The sequence below is a fragment of the Eumetopias jubatus genome, unplaced genomic scaffold (genome assembly GCF_037043125.1).
Source record: "Eumetopias jubatus isolate StellerSeaLion01/CBP00866 unplaced genomic scaffold, mEumJub1_p1.0 scaffold_3, whole genome shotgun sequence".
NCBI lineage: Eukaryota > Metazoa > Chordata > Mammalia > Carnivora > Otariidae > Eumetopias > Eumetopias jubatus.
Window position 1 is genome coordinate 50,755,115 of NW_028274809.1, and position 15,953 is coordinate 50,771,067.

Below are 15,953 nucleotides of genomic sequence, written 5' to 3' on the forward strand. Positions count from 1 at the left end.
TCTGGTACTGTTGAAAAGCCTGATTGCTTAATTTTGGTGGGCACCACAGTTCTGTAGGTGGCAAGGAACCTTGGACAAATAGTCCTTCTCTTATTCATTAGGTGGTCTTTATATATAATGGATTAAAAATCCCAGTGAATCTTGATTAAATCTGACATTTATGAGGCAGGTATACCAGGTACTGTGGTAAGTATTTTATGTGTATTCCCTCATTTATTTCTCCCAGTAATTCTATAAAATATAAGTCCAAATTATACCTAAGGGTGTACTTATCAACACCTCTTATAGGTGAGAGCTGGATCTCAGTAAAGAAGTCATAGTTAAGAATATAGAGGTTCAAATTGTAAAAATTTATTTTTTATGTCTGTTTTAAAATTTGTGGTTTCCTCTTGTTTCTTAAAATGGAGGGAAGAGGGCAAGTGGGCTTATAGGGTCAAATGCCAAGATATAAAACATATAATACATTTGGTACAAATTAAAATTACTTAAACTCTAATTTGATTAGAATGAGTCAATCTTGAAAGAATTACAGTGGAAATTGTAAAACAAATAGAATTATATTTTCTTTAATCCCCACATACTTTTTGACAATAGATCCTGCACATAGATATAAGATGTCTTCTCCTAGAAAAAGCAGAAAAATACTAATTCATAGATAGTAGTATTCCAAAGTCATGGTACCTGAAAAGCTATAGGGGTTTTAGAATCCAGCAAAGGAAGTCAGTTATAGTCTTATGGCTCTGGATAGGGCCCAGCAGTAGTGAATCTCAAGCAAAGGTCAAGAATAGAAAATTGTATCACCCTTAAGCATGAACTTGAACAGATTGCATTAAGTAGTGAAGGTCCACCGAGAATCAAATTTCATAGTTTTATCAGGTACTTATAATTCTTTAGATCTTATGAAACCATATGACTCTAAAAATACTATTATCATTGTTTTCAATAAATGAGCCCATTTTTATGAACAAAAATTCGAATAAAGGAGGATGTGATTACTTTCCTCTCTGAACTATCTTTATAAGAAGCCTCATTGTTGAGACAGTGCATGGTGGGTGTGCGGAAGGGGGGGTATCTCCTCTGAGTGGCAAACCAGATTCCGTGGAGCTCAGGTATGTTAATTTCACAAACTAATGTTTGCATGAGGGTGATAAACTCATGTTTGTATGAGGATGATAAACAGTCTTTAGTTTCATTAGCAGAGAAGTAGGAAATCATTGATTCTAGGAGAGTGCCTGAGAGAACCAAGCAAAAACGTGAAGGAGAGCTGCCAGAGGTGGTTTCATGATGGAGGCCCATGGATGCTTGTGGGATATAGGACGCCATGCTGTTCTGCAATTCAGGATGTTATATTTGATCCTAGATGTTGAGGCGAATGAATTATTAATATAAAACCTCCCCCACATTTGAAGAATTTTTTTGTCTCTTATTTTTGTTGCAGCCAGCTCCTTTAACTTGTTCATGTATTTTTTTTTCCTGAGATAAAAACACCAAGGCAGTTCCTTTACAACCTTTTCTTCTCAACCAAATCAATATCTAATGGTTTTTGGAATGCAACCAGATCAATATCTAATGGTTTTTGTGCAAAGCTCAGTAAATAATAGATTTTATTTTGCCACTGTAGAAACCAAAATTTAAGAACCTTGTGCAGTTGGGAAGCTGGGAGAGGGACACTACTAGCAACATTATTAATAAATTAAAGTAGAAATGATGATAATATTACTGGCTCCATAAAAAGTCTGAGAAATCAACTATTTATAGTAAAAGAAGAAAAAAAAGGCTGTTACTCTGATTTAGGGTGGCAGGTACAAAAAAACATAATGAATAATGCATGTACTATATCCCTCCATGATTCTTTGCAATTTCTCAGTTCTTGGGCCTTCAGGGATAAAATGTAGATGTGAGTAAAAGTACTTTAGAGGAAGAAGAATCAATCTAAGATATATTTTTCATGAATACACTCTCATATAAATATGTTTGGTTTGAGTTAGCATAAATAAGTGAAAGGAAGTCCTTCCATATTTGAGACTTATAAATTTCCACTTCTCCTTTTATTCTGTTGTTTTATTGAGCTATTAGTTCAACCAGGCAGATGTTTGTTGCAAGAGCTACACACTGAAGCTGACAAGGGTCACATTTATGGCATGGCCTTGCCAACTCTGAGGCTAACAGAGATACGTGCTCTATAGATGAATCAAATCTAGTCCCAAGAATAAATTGCTTTGCTCCTTAGCTATTAGGAAATGGTCGAGCTATGTATATGTAGTTGTGTATATATAGGTATGTAAATATCTACTTGAAATCTTCCTAAATCACTTTATGATTTAATTTTTGAAAAATCTCTGCTTGGGAAGGTTATGGAATCTTTGTTTATGCTTCAAGCAAAGTTGTATGCTAACAACATCCTATTAGACTCAATTCAGTGATGGTATAGTTTTGCCAAGAATTATTATTAGAGTATGAGCAAATTTCTAAAGAATTATAAATATATAGATAATTTATGTACATGCATTATGTTTGAGAAATATCTATTTTTAAATGCTAGAAAAGCACAAGTACCTATGTGTATATCAGTGAGGATAATTTGTAAATCAAAGACAATAGCAGTTATTTCTTCAGAAATGGTCTCATCTCAAGAATATTTCTCCTTGAGGCACCTGGGTGGCTCAGTCATTAAGTGTCTGCCTTCGGCTCAGGTCATGGTCCCAGGGTCCTGGGATCGAGTCCCACATCAGGCTCCCTGCTGGGGGGGTGGGGAAGCCTGCTTCTCCCTCTCCCACTCCCCCTGCTTGTGTTCCCTCTCTCTCTGTGTCTCTCTCTGTCAAATAAATAAATAAAATCTTTAAAAAAAAATCTCTCATTTTTTTTTAAAGATTTTATTTATTTATTTGAGAGAGAGTGAGATAGAGAGCACGAGAAGGGGGAGGGTCAGAGGGAGAAGCAGACTCCCCACTGAGCAGGGAGCCCGATGTGGGACTCCATCCCGGGACTCCAGGATCATGACCTGAACTGAAGGCAGTTGCTTAACCAACTGAGCCACCCAGGCGCCCAAAAACATCTCTCCTTAAAAAGGAACCCTTGTGAGGGGCACCTGGGTGGCTCAGTTGGTTAAGCGACTGCCTTCGGCTCAGGTCATGATCCAGGAGTCCCTGGATCGAGTCCCTGGATCGAGTGCCGCATCGGGCTCCCTGCTCGGCAGAAAGTCTGCTTCTCCCTCTGACCCTCCCCCCTCTCATGTGCTCTCTTTCTCTCTCTCTCATTCTCTCTGTCTCAAATAAATAAATAAAAAAACAAAAACACAAAAAAAGGAACCCTTGTGAACTGTTCATGGGAAAGTAAATTGGTATAGCCACTGTGGAAAATAGTATGGAGGCTCCTCAAAAAATTAAAAATAGAGGGACGCCTAGCTGGCTCAGTCAATATAACATGCAACTCCTAATCTCAGGGTTGTGAGTTCAAGCCCCACACTGGGTGTAGAGCTTACTTAAAAACAATTAAAAATAGAAACCCCATATGACCCAGTAATTCCATTACTGGGTATTTACCCAAAGAAAACAAATACACTAATTCAAAAGATATATGCACCCCCTTTTTTATTGCAGCATTATTCATAACAGCCAAATAAGGCAACCTAAGGTTCCATTGATAGATGAATGGATAAAGATGTGGTATGTACACACACACACACACACACACACACACACACCCAAACACACTGGAATATTACTGGACCAAAAAAAGAATGAGATCTTGCCATTTGTGACAACATGAATGGACCTAGAGGGTATTATGCTAAGTGAAATAAGTCAAACTGAGAAAGACAAATACCATACGATTTTACTTATATGCGGGATCTAAAAAACAAAACAAATGAACAAACAAAGCAGAAATGGATCCATAAATACAGATAACGAACTGGTTATTGCCAGAAGGGATGGGGTAGGCAGGATGGGCAAAAGGAATGAAAGGGAGTGGGAGGTATAGGCTTCCAGTTATGGGATGAGTAAGTCACAGGGATACAAGGCACAACATAGGGAATATGGTCAACATATCCCAACATAACACAGGAATAAAAGGCATAACAGGGAATATGGTATTCTAATAGTGATGTATGGTGACAGATGGTAGCCACAATTTTGGTGAGCATGGCATAATGTATAGACTTGTTGAATTACGGTGTTGTACTCCTGGGACTAATGTAACATTCTGTGTCAACAATATTTCAGCAAAAAAAAAGAATATCTCCTTAAAAAATTTGTAACATTTCAGTACAAAATAAAGCAACAGTACAATAGAACTAGATAACTTTCCTTTTTTGACAAATAGGAATATAAATGTTTTGCAAATAAGAAAGTTATTATTGGAGTGGCCTTCTTTAGAATAGCAACCAATGCTGGAATTACCCATAATTTATTGATTTGAGATCTTTATTCCATGGAAATTGTGTGTTAAAAATTATCTGCAGAACAAGGGAAGTGCTGTGTGTAGTGTGAGAAAATTCTCAACTCTTTCATGGATGAGAATAATGTTGCCACTACTGCTTTGTAGAATAGCACCGATCCCCAGTAATGGTGATTTCTAGAACTTAAACGCTGCTAGGAAGGGTGCTTGCCACTCTTCTTGGGATGCTACTTTAAAGCATGTTATCCATAAGTTCAACTGGAAGTAAAATTTATTTTGATTAGAAAATATCAGCTGGTCATCAAAATCTTCTGCCTTTTATTGGTCTATACTAATATAAAACATTTCTTAAAATACTTCTGTTGGCTTTCTTTCTGTGATTCATGTGTTCTTTTTTCCTTTTTCTGTGTCAAAGCATAAACAGATGCCATTTATCCTTAATGAAGCTTTCTCAGGGACACTAGTTTAAAGAAATCTTCACATGAATTAAATGCTTCCTGAGATAATTATGTATTTTCTATTTTTACGTTGGCTTTAATGACTAACAACTTACAGTTATGATACATATGTGACCTATATTTGTTAGCTAAGTAATCTATAAACAGTATAGTAATCCACTTTCCAAGATGTTAAGTGATTTATCCTATATATGAAACATTTTGAGACAATTCAAATTTTAATTACATATACTTGTCTTATATGTAAAAATGTATTCTTGTCACTACTCACCAGATTTGAAAAACATGGAACTTCTCATTTCAAATTATGTATTAGTAATTTCTTCCAATAACCTTAAAAATACCATTGAGTTAAATAGCGGTTACTCAACCTCTAGATGGGACTTGTGGCTGCTCTTCATTAAGTTCACTGGGTTGTAATCATACCTGCTTGTCTCATTGAGTTGCTTCTTTTAGATCAGGAACTAGGATTTGGAAAAGTGTCATGTGATCTGTAAGGCATATATGAATGCAGGTGGCACCCCACAGAGGTAAACCAGTTACCTGAGCATCAGCAGGAAATTGCCTTTCAGTAGGCATTGATTCTACTTCCATAGGCACTAAACATGCCTCTTTCGGGATTCGGGGTTCATGCTTTCTTCATGCGTGGTGGTGAACAGGGTTTCCTCAGGATTCAGGTGGTTTGTTGAAGACTAGGAGCTTATGAGCATATTAACATTAAATAAGAGTCTGGGTAAATAGAATAAACATGAATGTAGTCCCAGGAGAAAGAGATTAGACACAGAATTATGAAGAGCCACCTCACCACCAAATTTGGATCGAATCTTACCAACAAATATGAATGAATAAAAGAAAGCTCATGTTGAATTTTTGCTTATAGTTAAAATGTTGTATTTTTCAGAACGCTGCAAATGTAAGCCTATTAGAGCTACACAGAAGACCTATTTCCGAAACAATTACAACTATGGTAAGGATAACTTCATGGTTGACCTATAAACTGCTGTGCTAAGAAAGGGGTGTGTGTGTGTATGTGTTTGTGCGCATGTGCCCGTGCATGTGTGAATTCGTAGAACAGTTTAAAAATAAGGCTTAAAACCAAACAAGGACAACTTTTAAGCACAAGTGCCCTGTTCCTCCTCAACAATTAAAATATCTCATGGGCAAAATTCTTTTTTTCTTTTTTCTCATGGGCAGAACTCTTAACAAATGCTTGGTTTTGCAGCATCTTGGGCAGCACTCCTGCTGTCTTAGCACCATGTAATTAAGTAAGTACCCAGAGCTGTGTTTCAAACGAGATGGGAGGGACTCTTCCTCCCCTGACGTGCTAAAGAGGGTTTGAGCTTGAATGTTTGGAGCTGCCCGGGTTTTCAGTCGTGCTTCAAAATCCCCTTCACTGGGGTAAATGGAGGAGCGCTTTGACACATCAGGGAGGGATGGGTAATAGAGTACAGCTTGGTTTCTCCAATGAGTCCATCTCATAGAACACATTGGCAGAGTTGGAAGATAACATTGACAGAAGTTGTTAGTATTTCAATTAAGGAAATGTTTTTTGTCTAGCTTGACCAAGAAAAGTGACATTCTGTTAAAATATTGATTGAAGAACCACCACTCCAAATGTAGCTGGCAGACTTAACTGCAGGAGGAAAAGCCTCCTGTCTGTACCAGGTACTGTGCTGGGTGGTTCCTATACACTCTCCTTTATAGTTTTCTCAACTTCTCCAGGAGATGTATTGTTATGCTATTTTTATCAGTGGTTATTGAACCCAGATTGTCCTTTCTTAAATTATTTAGAATGTATTTTTGGGTACTGGCATGCTTGAGAGTCACAGATATCAATTACTATTATATTTGGAAGGCTCAGTTAGAATTTTTGAGCTGATAAAATAAGGGACAAATCAACATCTGTTGTAATCCATAGGCATTTTATTGTGATTTTTTTTCCTAGCATCTATGAGATTAATAAAGGTCGTGTGACTATCTCTGAAGAAGATTGTTGATGCTGAGTCAATGAATAAAAACATGACATAGAGGGGCACCTGGGTGGCTCAGTTGGTTAAGCTACTGCCTTTGGCTCAGGTCATGATCCTGGAGTCCTGGGATCCAGTTCCGCATCTGGCTCCCTGCTCAGCAGGGAGTCTGCTTCTCTCTCTGCCCCTCCCCCCTCTTATGTACTCTCTCTCACATTCTCTCTCTCAAATAAATAAATAAAATCTTTAAAAAAAAAACAAAAAAAATGACATAGATTTTTAAAGGAAACTTTATTATTAAAATGAGAATTTTATTTAATTTATGTGCCTTATTTTAGAGGACAGAGGACATATAGCATAGATTTATTTTAATTCTATACTGTTGGGAATTGGAAGGAGAGAAATTGGTAAGACTCTGTAAGAGTAATCTTTGATATCTATGAAAATACTCTGTATTAAAGGCATAAAGTAGAAAATTCTCAGTGTAAATAAATTTCTTTGAAATAAATGTACTAGTTTCCCAAGTTTTTCTTCAATGGAATCAATTTTTATTTTTTGCTTAAAACTCATCTTAGGAGGAATCTAATTTCTCTTAGCCGGTGGTGGATGCACTTTCCAAGGTTGAAAGGTCATGTTTTTCTGAGAAGTCAAATGCCGGGCTGCTCGTCTGAGAACCCATTCCTCTAAAAACTGATGTGAAAAATCACAGGGAAATGGAGGTCTTGATATTTAGGAGATTAGGTTTTTCAAGATTGAAAAATGTTATGTGAACTTTTAAGTATAGGTATCCTAAAAATGAAATCATAATAAAAATGTTATTTCAAGGAAATTTAGTTGACTTCATATTTATTTTACTTCTATTATAATCAATTTTTACTTTATCTCACTTTTTTAGTGCTGTGACGGTTGGTGCTGCTATTTTGGTTAAGAGTTAAAATACAAGTGGTTATAAATCCGAGTGAATATTATAACATAAAATGGAATACAGGTCACAATTAGTGGGAAGGAGATAATTTCTTCCTCATAGCCAAACAATAACCAGGTTGCCCATAGTTGAAGGATTTCATGTATCTGTTGCCTACTTAGAGCTTCTTTGGGGGGAAAGCAGGCACTCAAATGATTAAATAGAAGGAAGAACTCTGAAAGGAAAATGCAACTTAAAGTATAAAATATGTTGATTTTTATCACTAGTCTCTGCCTGTGTCTCATGAGAAAACAAAGTGGGAGTGAGGGTAAATGATAATACAGATGAAGCAGAGGTTGCTTCATTCAGATTAATTCAGTAAAAGCTCTTGAGCTTTAACAGAATTACTTGAATAATAAAGTAAGTCTTGTAGAGAGATATTTATTTTGGAGTGGGTACATGTGCTAAAAATTTCTAATGAAAATAGTAGACACACTGGGTAAATAAATCATTAGTTTGAGAACATTTGCACAGTTTGCTAATCTCGAAGAGTTGATGGATGCTCTGAGGCACATTTACATAAACCAGGACACACAAAAAATGTCTGCTAGCTGGGCTTGTCAATTTATCAACTGAATCTCCCAAACGACATTTCAAAAAGGCAATCTTATTTTTTTTTAAAATCAGACTTGAGAGAACACGAAGAAGGGATTCCTTTGCTCACAAGTTGCACCAAGCAGGGACAGCTGGGTTGTTCTTTCATTCACGGTAGTCCTCACACTTTCTCCGAAAATTGAAGTACCTGTGGAGCGAAAATGAGGTTTTGTCCTAAAGCTTTTAGAACCAGGAAGTTAATTTCTATCATCCATATGTCCTACTGGTGTTATGTTATTGAACGTTTCTGTATGAAGTTGGGGCATTGATAGGAGGAATGGTTTATCAGCTGGCTTTATGTTTTCATGGGTTACTTTTTTCTATTCCTTTGTAGTCCAGAAGACCCTAAAATCCATGGGAAGGGACTCAGACCAAAGTGGTTTGCAGATATGTGCCTAAGAGGCTTTCAAAAAGTGGATTCATTTGGATACATTGTGTCTTCCTCTCTGTAACGTCCCTGGATATTGGACTAGGGAGCTGGGCCAAAAGCCACTGGCTTCTTGCTAATTGACATTTTTTACTTCTTTGCAGGCTTTTTCAAACCCCTCCTTAAAAAAAAAAAAAAAAAAAGACAAGCTCATTTATCAAAAGGAGGAATCTAAAACATTTGGCTCTTCCAGAGGACAGAATATACAGATTAGAAGCAGAACTGTACTTTGTAGATTCTGAGTCAAATACTTTGACTTTGCAGCTGAATTGGTTACTTTAAAGCAGTTCATCTTCATACTGAGAAGTGAAGCTGGCTTTTGTGAGCTACATTGCGTGCCAGTATTTCCACTGAGAGAGGTACATCATGCAGCGAACATAGTAGACCGTGTTCCATAGCACATGAGCGGAGGGAATGTTGAAGGGTCTGTCTTCAAAGCACATGGAGGAAACAAGGTCTCATGGTAGCAGTTCTTTTTTTTTTTTTTTTTAAGATTTTATTTATTTATTTGACGGAGAGAGACACAGCGAGAGAGAGAGAGCACAAGCAGGGGGGAGTGGGAGAGGGAGAAGCAGGCTTCCCGTGGAGCAGGGAGCCCGATGCGGGGCTCGATCCCAGGACCCTGGGACCACGACCTGAGCCGAAGGCAGACGCTTAACGACTGAGCTGGAGCCACCCAGGCACCCCAGCAGTTCTTATTCAATAAGAAAATGTAGTATACCTATAGGAGAATACAAAAGATAATCTGGACTGAGACGAAGGAAGAAAGAAGCTGTTGTCTGAACAGTCCCTAAGACGAGCAAGATGGAGAGATCGCAGAAGCAGCTGGGGAACCCTGTAGAAGAGATTTTAAAACACTGAAGGGGCTCCGACCCTTTAGAAAATCCGTTAATACATCTGATAGAAAGAAACAAGGCATATTAAATACCAGGTCTTTACATAAGAGTGAAATTAATAACTGAAACCACATATGTACACATTCAAAATAAAATTTTGGAGGAAAATCCCATCAGATTCATTCAGCCTTGATTAAGTGGATTTCTCACATACACACACATACACAAATATGTATGTGTACACGAATTGGAAGGGGATCAGGGCTGAAGAGTAAAGGGGCAGGTGTGTTGTGTAGTGTGTCATTCACTACCATCTAAGGCAAAAGTATCTGGCTGACTTCTACGAATTGACTAGAAAGGAGCCTACTTGTCTTTTTTGAATGGGGCATCTATTGTGTTTCATATTACCACATCAACTTTATTTTCTTTTATCCAGTCATTCGGGCTAAAGTTAAAGAAGTAAAGACCAAGTGCCATGATGTGACTGTAGTAGTTGAGGTGAAGGAGATTCTAAAGTCTTCTCTGGTAAACATTCCACGGGACACCATTAACCTTTACACCAGCTCTGGCTGCCTGTGTCCTCCACTTAATGTTAACGAGGAGTATATCATCATGGGCTATGAAGATGAGGAACGTTCCAGGTAATTCACTCCCTAAGGATTCAGAACAATTGCTGTGCCTATCCTTTATTGCATTTCTCTAGACCTCTTACTCTGGGTTTCTTACCTGGGGCTCTGTCTACCTTCTAGGGGCTTATAGTTAGATTTTTGTTGGGTCCCTCAATATCGTGTATTGGATAGAAAAGTGTGTGCAATTTGTGGGCGTGCATTTTTCTGGGGAGAGGGATCATAACATTTCTTCTTAAATGAGTCCATGACTCCCAAATTATTAAGAATTACTGTTCTAAAACTTGGCTGTGCTAGTCTAGAGTAAATAGTAAATCTTTCTTGACAATGATTCCTTGTGTTTTTCAGTAATATGTTTTTATTTTTCAAAAATTGTTGCTTCTTTAAAAAATACAGATTACTGTTGGTGGAAGGTTCTATTGCTGAGAAATGGAAGGATCGACTTGGTAAAAAAGTTAAGGTAAGCCTGTATTCTATGTTCAAAGTGCTACATAAAAGTAAAAGTAGGAAACCAGCCATTTGTCATTTAAATGAAGAGTTGCCCTTAAGAGCATGAGAAATACTTAAACCTGAGATGTGTGTGTCTGTCTGACTGTGTCTCAAATTCTAAGGATGGAGTTTGTTTTTAATGTCAATTTAAGAAGTGAATTCTCTCTCTGTAAGTGCATCAGAGATACAACCGTAGTTGCCTCACTTCGCACAATGAGAAATCTGGGGTGGCTCCACATTATCATTAGGGCTCCAGGATCCTCCTAGCTTCCTGTTCTGTCTACCTCCAGCATCACACCTGTATTTCAGGGAGAAAGAAAGGGAGGTAAAAAGGGCTTTCCAAGGGGCGCCTGGGTGGCTCGGATGGTTAAGCGTTTGCCTTCGGCTCAGGTCATGATCCCAGGGTCCTGGGATCGAGCCCCAGGGAGCCCGCTTCTCCCTCTCCCTCTGCCTACTGCTTCCCCTGTTTGTGCGCACTCGCTGTCAAAAATAAATAAAAATCTTTAAAAAGAAAAGGGCTTTCCAAGTGCCCCCATCTGTCAATTTACACTTAGGTTTTAGTCTCCCATCCATCCCTAGCTGTAAGAGAAGCTGATAAGTATAGTATTTTAGCTGGACATGTTGCTTCCTTGAACAAACTGTAGTTCTGTGAGTCAAAGAAGAAGGGGAGAGCAAATGATGGGCAGAAAACTGCCGATGTTGCCCCGGTTCATAGACACCGATTCCTCTGTACAGGATGCAGCCACATTCATCTGTACGTAAGAGATCTGACCGAATCGGGTCCTTTAGAGCAGTAATGGAGCTTTATTTTTAAGCCAATGATTCTTAGATTCTGGAAATGTTGCATTTTTAAAAAGCACAGTAAATGACCTTATTATAGAAAGTTAGAAGGTTTCATTTCTTCTTACTCTACTAAACAAATCTGTTTCAAAGAAAGGAATGTGTGCATAGAATGACAAAGAATTGAAAAAGGTGTGTGTGTGTAGTGGGCAGGGAGGGAGAAAGAAAGAGTGGGAATTGTACCAAACATAATACATGCCCTTCCTTCTGTGAGTTTGAAGGCTTGGGAAACATTTACAGGGTAAGTTAAATACCCCTGGGCAGTTTATCTTCTACATCTGGCACTTGACAGAGCAGACACATTTGAGTTTAAGTGACCTACAAAAATGTAAAGGGCATTATTTTGGAGAGAGAAACTACCCTTTGGTGGTTCTTTTTTCCCCTAGTATATTTGTCAAAAGTGAGATGTATTTCAAGTTCAGACTTGTGGGAATTCTCCATTTGTATCTCTTTTCAATTACTTTGGTGTTTATTAAAGAGTGTCTCTTCTTCAGGAAATTGGAACCTCTTACTGTCCTTTTAATTTGGTTTTCTGCTTGCTAATGCAGAACAGGAATTTGTCCTAAATTCCTGTACCAGTTGGAAGAGCTTTCAACATCCCTGCTACAAAGCATGTAACGAGGTTTGCTGCTTCTCTTTTGGTACCAAAACAATGACCATCATGTAAAGACCCAGGACACACGGCTTGTTTATCCTATTTCTCAGGCAAATGTATTTTCCATTTTCTACAGGAGACTCACAGAGTTACTGTGAAATCTTTTATATTCTCAGTCTGGATTTAAACATGGTAAAGGGAAGAATTAAATCAATAACGTGAACAATTTTTAATTCATATGCAGATACTCATGGCTAAAGATCTTGGATAGAAAAATCTCTTTTGGCTAGAATTATTGAGGTTCTTACTTTAGTTTTCCAGTCAATGTGAGGATGTAAAAAAGAGTTTTATGGAGGATGCCAGTTTTTTGTTTTTTTTTTTTTTCAAATAAGAGTTGCCCTTTTTAGCTGATTTTTTTTCTTTTTGCTCAGTGAATAGAATAAGAAATAAAGAACTTCTTATGGTTTTGCCATACAAATGGTTGTTTACCTAAGTCTCTGATATAGCAGGTTGTTCAAATCAAAATATTTGGTCTGCCTTGGGCAGCTGAGAATCAGACTATTTTTTAACAGGAAAAACAGTAAGACTGTGGAGTAAAGTATGCTAAAATGAAGAATTATTCACAGTAATTGAAAAATGATTATTAATGTACTAAGCCCTTTATGTATTTTTATTTATCTTCAGAACCGTCTTGTAAGTATGTTCTATTATTAATTCCAATGTGTTAATGATGAAAATGAGATTTAATAAGTTCAAGAAACTGTGCACAGTAACTGATGGAATTAGAATTTGAACTTGGGCCATCTGACCTTAGTTCCTTGCTGCTCAAAGTGTGGTCTCCGGACCAGCAACATTGGCATCACAGGGAAGCTTACTAAGTATGAAAATCTTGGGCCCCATCCCAGACCTACTGAATGAGAATCTGTAGTTTTAACAGTATCTCCAGGTTATTTCTATCTTTATTGAAATTTGAGAAGTGCTGCAGTAGTCCTTATTCACTACCTATAATACCTGAAATGGAACTTCCTTTTAATTTATCATTTTACATGTAGACACTCTTGGCATTGTTAATATGAAATATTAGTGAGCTTGATTGTGGTTATGAGAAACATTGGTAATGTCTGCTTTGTCCAACTTTGAGTGCAGAACCTTGTCTGTTGTGATTGTTGCACTTGGCAGAGATTACTTGGAAATATATTTTTAAGAGATCCCATTTGCCCCCCAAATTTCCATTTTTTTCACTGCTTAAATCACATATGTTTTAAAAGGCTATGTTCTGATGTGTCGTCAGAGAAGAAGATGAAAAATAGCCCTTTGAATTCTGTGTGTAAATCTTCCATTTGTTGATCACCAGGGGCATGCCAGACTGTGTATGTTACCTCCAGAAATACCCACAGATTTGGAGAGATATTTGTGTCACCATTAGACATGGAAATTTTAAGTTTGAGGTTTGCTATGAAAACATGACTGACATATTCTAGGTGGCCACTGTTGTGCTTTTTATGATCAGAGAATTATGTCCATATAAACATCATCTGATGACAAAATTTTATACTTTTTTATGATCAGAGAATTATGTCCATATAGCATCACAGGATAACAAAATGTTATACTTTTGGAAAATGCTTTTGAGATCTGACTTTGTGGTCTCACTAAGTTGTTAGAATAATAGAAATGATGACCTTGGCGATATGTGCATGCAACCATTTTCTGTTTTAAATTTCACAGCGCTGGGATGTGAAGCTCCGTCATCTTGGACTGAATAAAAGTGATTCTAGCCATAGCGATTCCACTCAGAGTCAGAAGTCTGGCCGGAACTCCAGCCCCCAGCAAGCACGCAACTAAATCCTGAAATGCAGAAAGAACATCAGTGGACTTCCTATTAAGACTTGCGTTGCTGGACCAGCAAAGGAAAATTGCACTATTGCACGCCATATTCTATTTTTTACCACAAAAATCATGTGGTAACTGATATTACTTCTATTTTCTCTCTTGTTTTCTATTTTTCTCTTCCCTCCCCCCACCTCCTTTTTTTGTGGTCTGAGTGCAGATCCTTAAATATATGTATTCTGTTTCACTAATCCTGGGAAAACTGTTCTTTGCAATAATAATAAATTAAACATGTTGATACCAGGGCCTCTTTGCTGGAGTAAATGTTAATTTGCTGTTCTGCACCCAGATTGGGAATGCAATATTGGATGCAAAGAGAGCTTTCTGGTATCCACAGAAAGCTAGATATGCCATAAAACATAGTCTGCTCATCTAATTACCATTGCCTCATTTTCACATGCCTTTTGGGCATTCTCCTCATGCTTAAAAGTTCTGAATGTTTATAAAGGTAAAATGGCAGTTTGAAATCAAATGCCATACAGGCAAAGCAATCAAGCACCAGGAAGCATTTATGAGGAAACGACACACAAGATTAATTATTTGCAAGATTGGCAGGAAGCAAAATAAATAGTGGTAGGAGCTGGGGAAAGAACATTTCGCCTGATTGAGAAGCACCACTGAAACCAGTGGCTATTGGGGTGTAAACAGTAACATTTTTCTTTGGGCAATACATTTGATTTGTTTATGAATATATTAATCAGCATTAGGGAAGTGAATTATAACTAGACATCTGCTGTTATCAGTGTGGCTCTGTTCAATTTGCTTCCCTTTAAATAAACCCATTGGTGTAAGTCTTTTTTTCCCCATCTTTTAAAATAAATCTTGACTTGCTGCATCGACCAGGGAAAGAAAGTATGTATGCATGTGCACCGGGGTATTATTTTTAAAAGATACATAGCTCTATAAAGTGCTGTAGTTTGCAGGATGGCAAAATGTGCGAGGGTGTGTGTGTGTGTGTGTGTGTGTGTGCACGCGCGTGTGTGCACTCACACCCAAGCTGTACTGAATTACAGGCCTGTACTTTATCATTTGGATTTGTGCTGTTTAATGCTCAGTAAAATATGCCTAATAAAAGGAATTCTGGTTGTCAGGAGAGAGGTTTTTCTGACTTTTGAACCAAATGCACAATCTCACTAGCCCAGCTGCAGTATCCCCAGGGACCTTGGGGGAACAACAGATACTTTTCCTTCCTTCCTCCCGAGGGGTTCTTCCCTTCAATTTACATATTTGATATGAGCAGAATCAAATTTCTAAGCTATGGTATGCTGAAAATAAAACATTTATGAAGCAAAATGGTGCTGTGCCTCCTTCTACAAGGGCAGTCGTGCCAGAATGAAATTCATTCTGGAACAAACATTTCCCCAGTAGTAAATAATTCCTCTAAATTCTCCCTTCTGAAGGTAAAAGAACATCCTGACTTTCCAGCTGATGCCCGAGCCCTTGCGGTTTCTGGAATTCCAGAAGAGTTCCCACCTTTGCCTCCGTGAAGACTGCATGCTCTTTTGAGCTGCCCGATGGTTGTTATTGGATAATTTGGCCACCTGTCCTTTGGGCTTTATTCTCAAATAGCTAGAGCAGGTGCATCTCTTTTTGATGCTGCTGTCATAGCCTTAAAATGGTGAGTTTGGGTGTCACAGGGTAGTCGTGAAGTGGTACAAGGGAAGAACTGCACCTTGGGATCTCTCATCGTGATATTGATGCCTCAACTTGAGCTTCAAGGATTGAAGACTAGAAAGTTGTGCCGCTTGTCCTGTTTCTCTATGCGTTTTTCATGTTCACTATGGGCAGAAGGGCAAGAACGGACCGTAGGAGATTGCAAAGAATCGGTTTCTCAAATCCACAAAATGTCATCATCTCTTCCAAAACATA

General features: G+C 37.9%; 1 protein-coding gene across 2 annotated transcripts in view; it reads left to right on the forward strand.

Annotated features, from left to right (window-relative positions):
• Positions 1-14,039, forward strand: part of FRZB (frizzled related protein) — a 36,723-nt gene extending 22,684 nt beyond the window's left edge. For both annotated transcript variants that reach the window (XM_088022093.1, XM_028123435.2), the window contains 4 exons: positions 5,758-5,823; positions 10,081-10,285; positions 10,667-10,730; positions 13,923-14,039. In XM_088022093.1, the coding sequence (XP_087878219.1) occupies positions 5,758-5,823; positions 10,081-10,285; positions 10,667-10,730; positions 13,923-14,039 (452 nt within the window). The remainder of the gene's footprint in view (positions 1-5,757; positions 5,824-10,080; positions 10,286-10,666; positions 10,731-13,922) is intronic.
• The last annotated feature ends 1,914 nt before the right edge of the window (positions 14,040-15,953 follow it).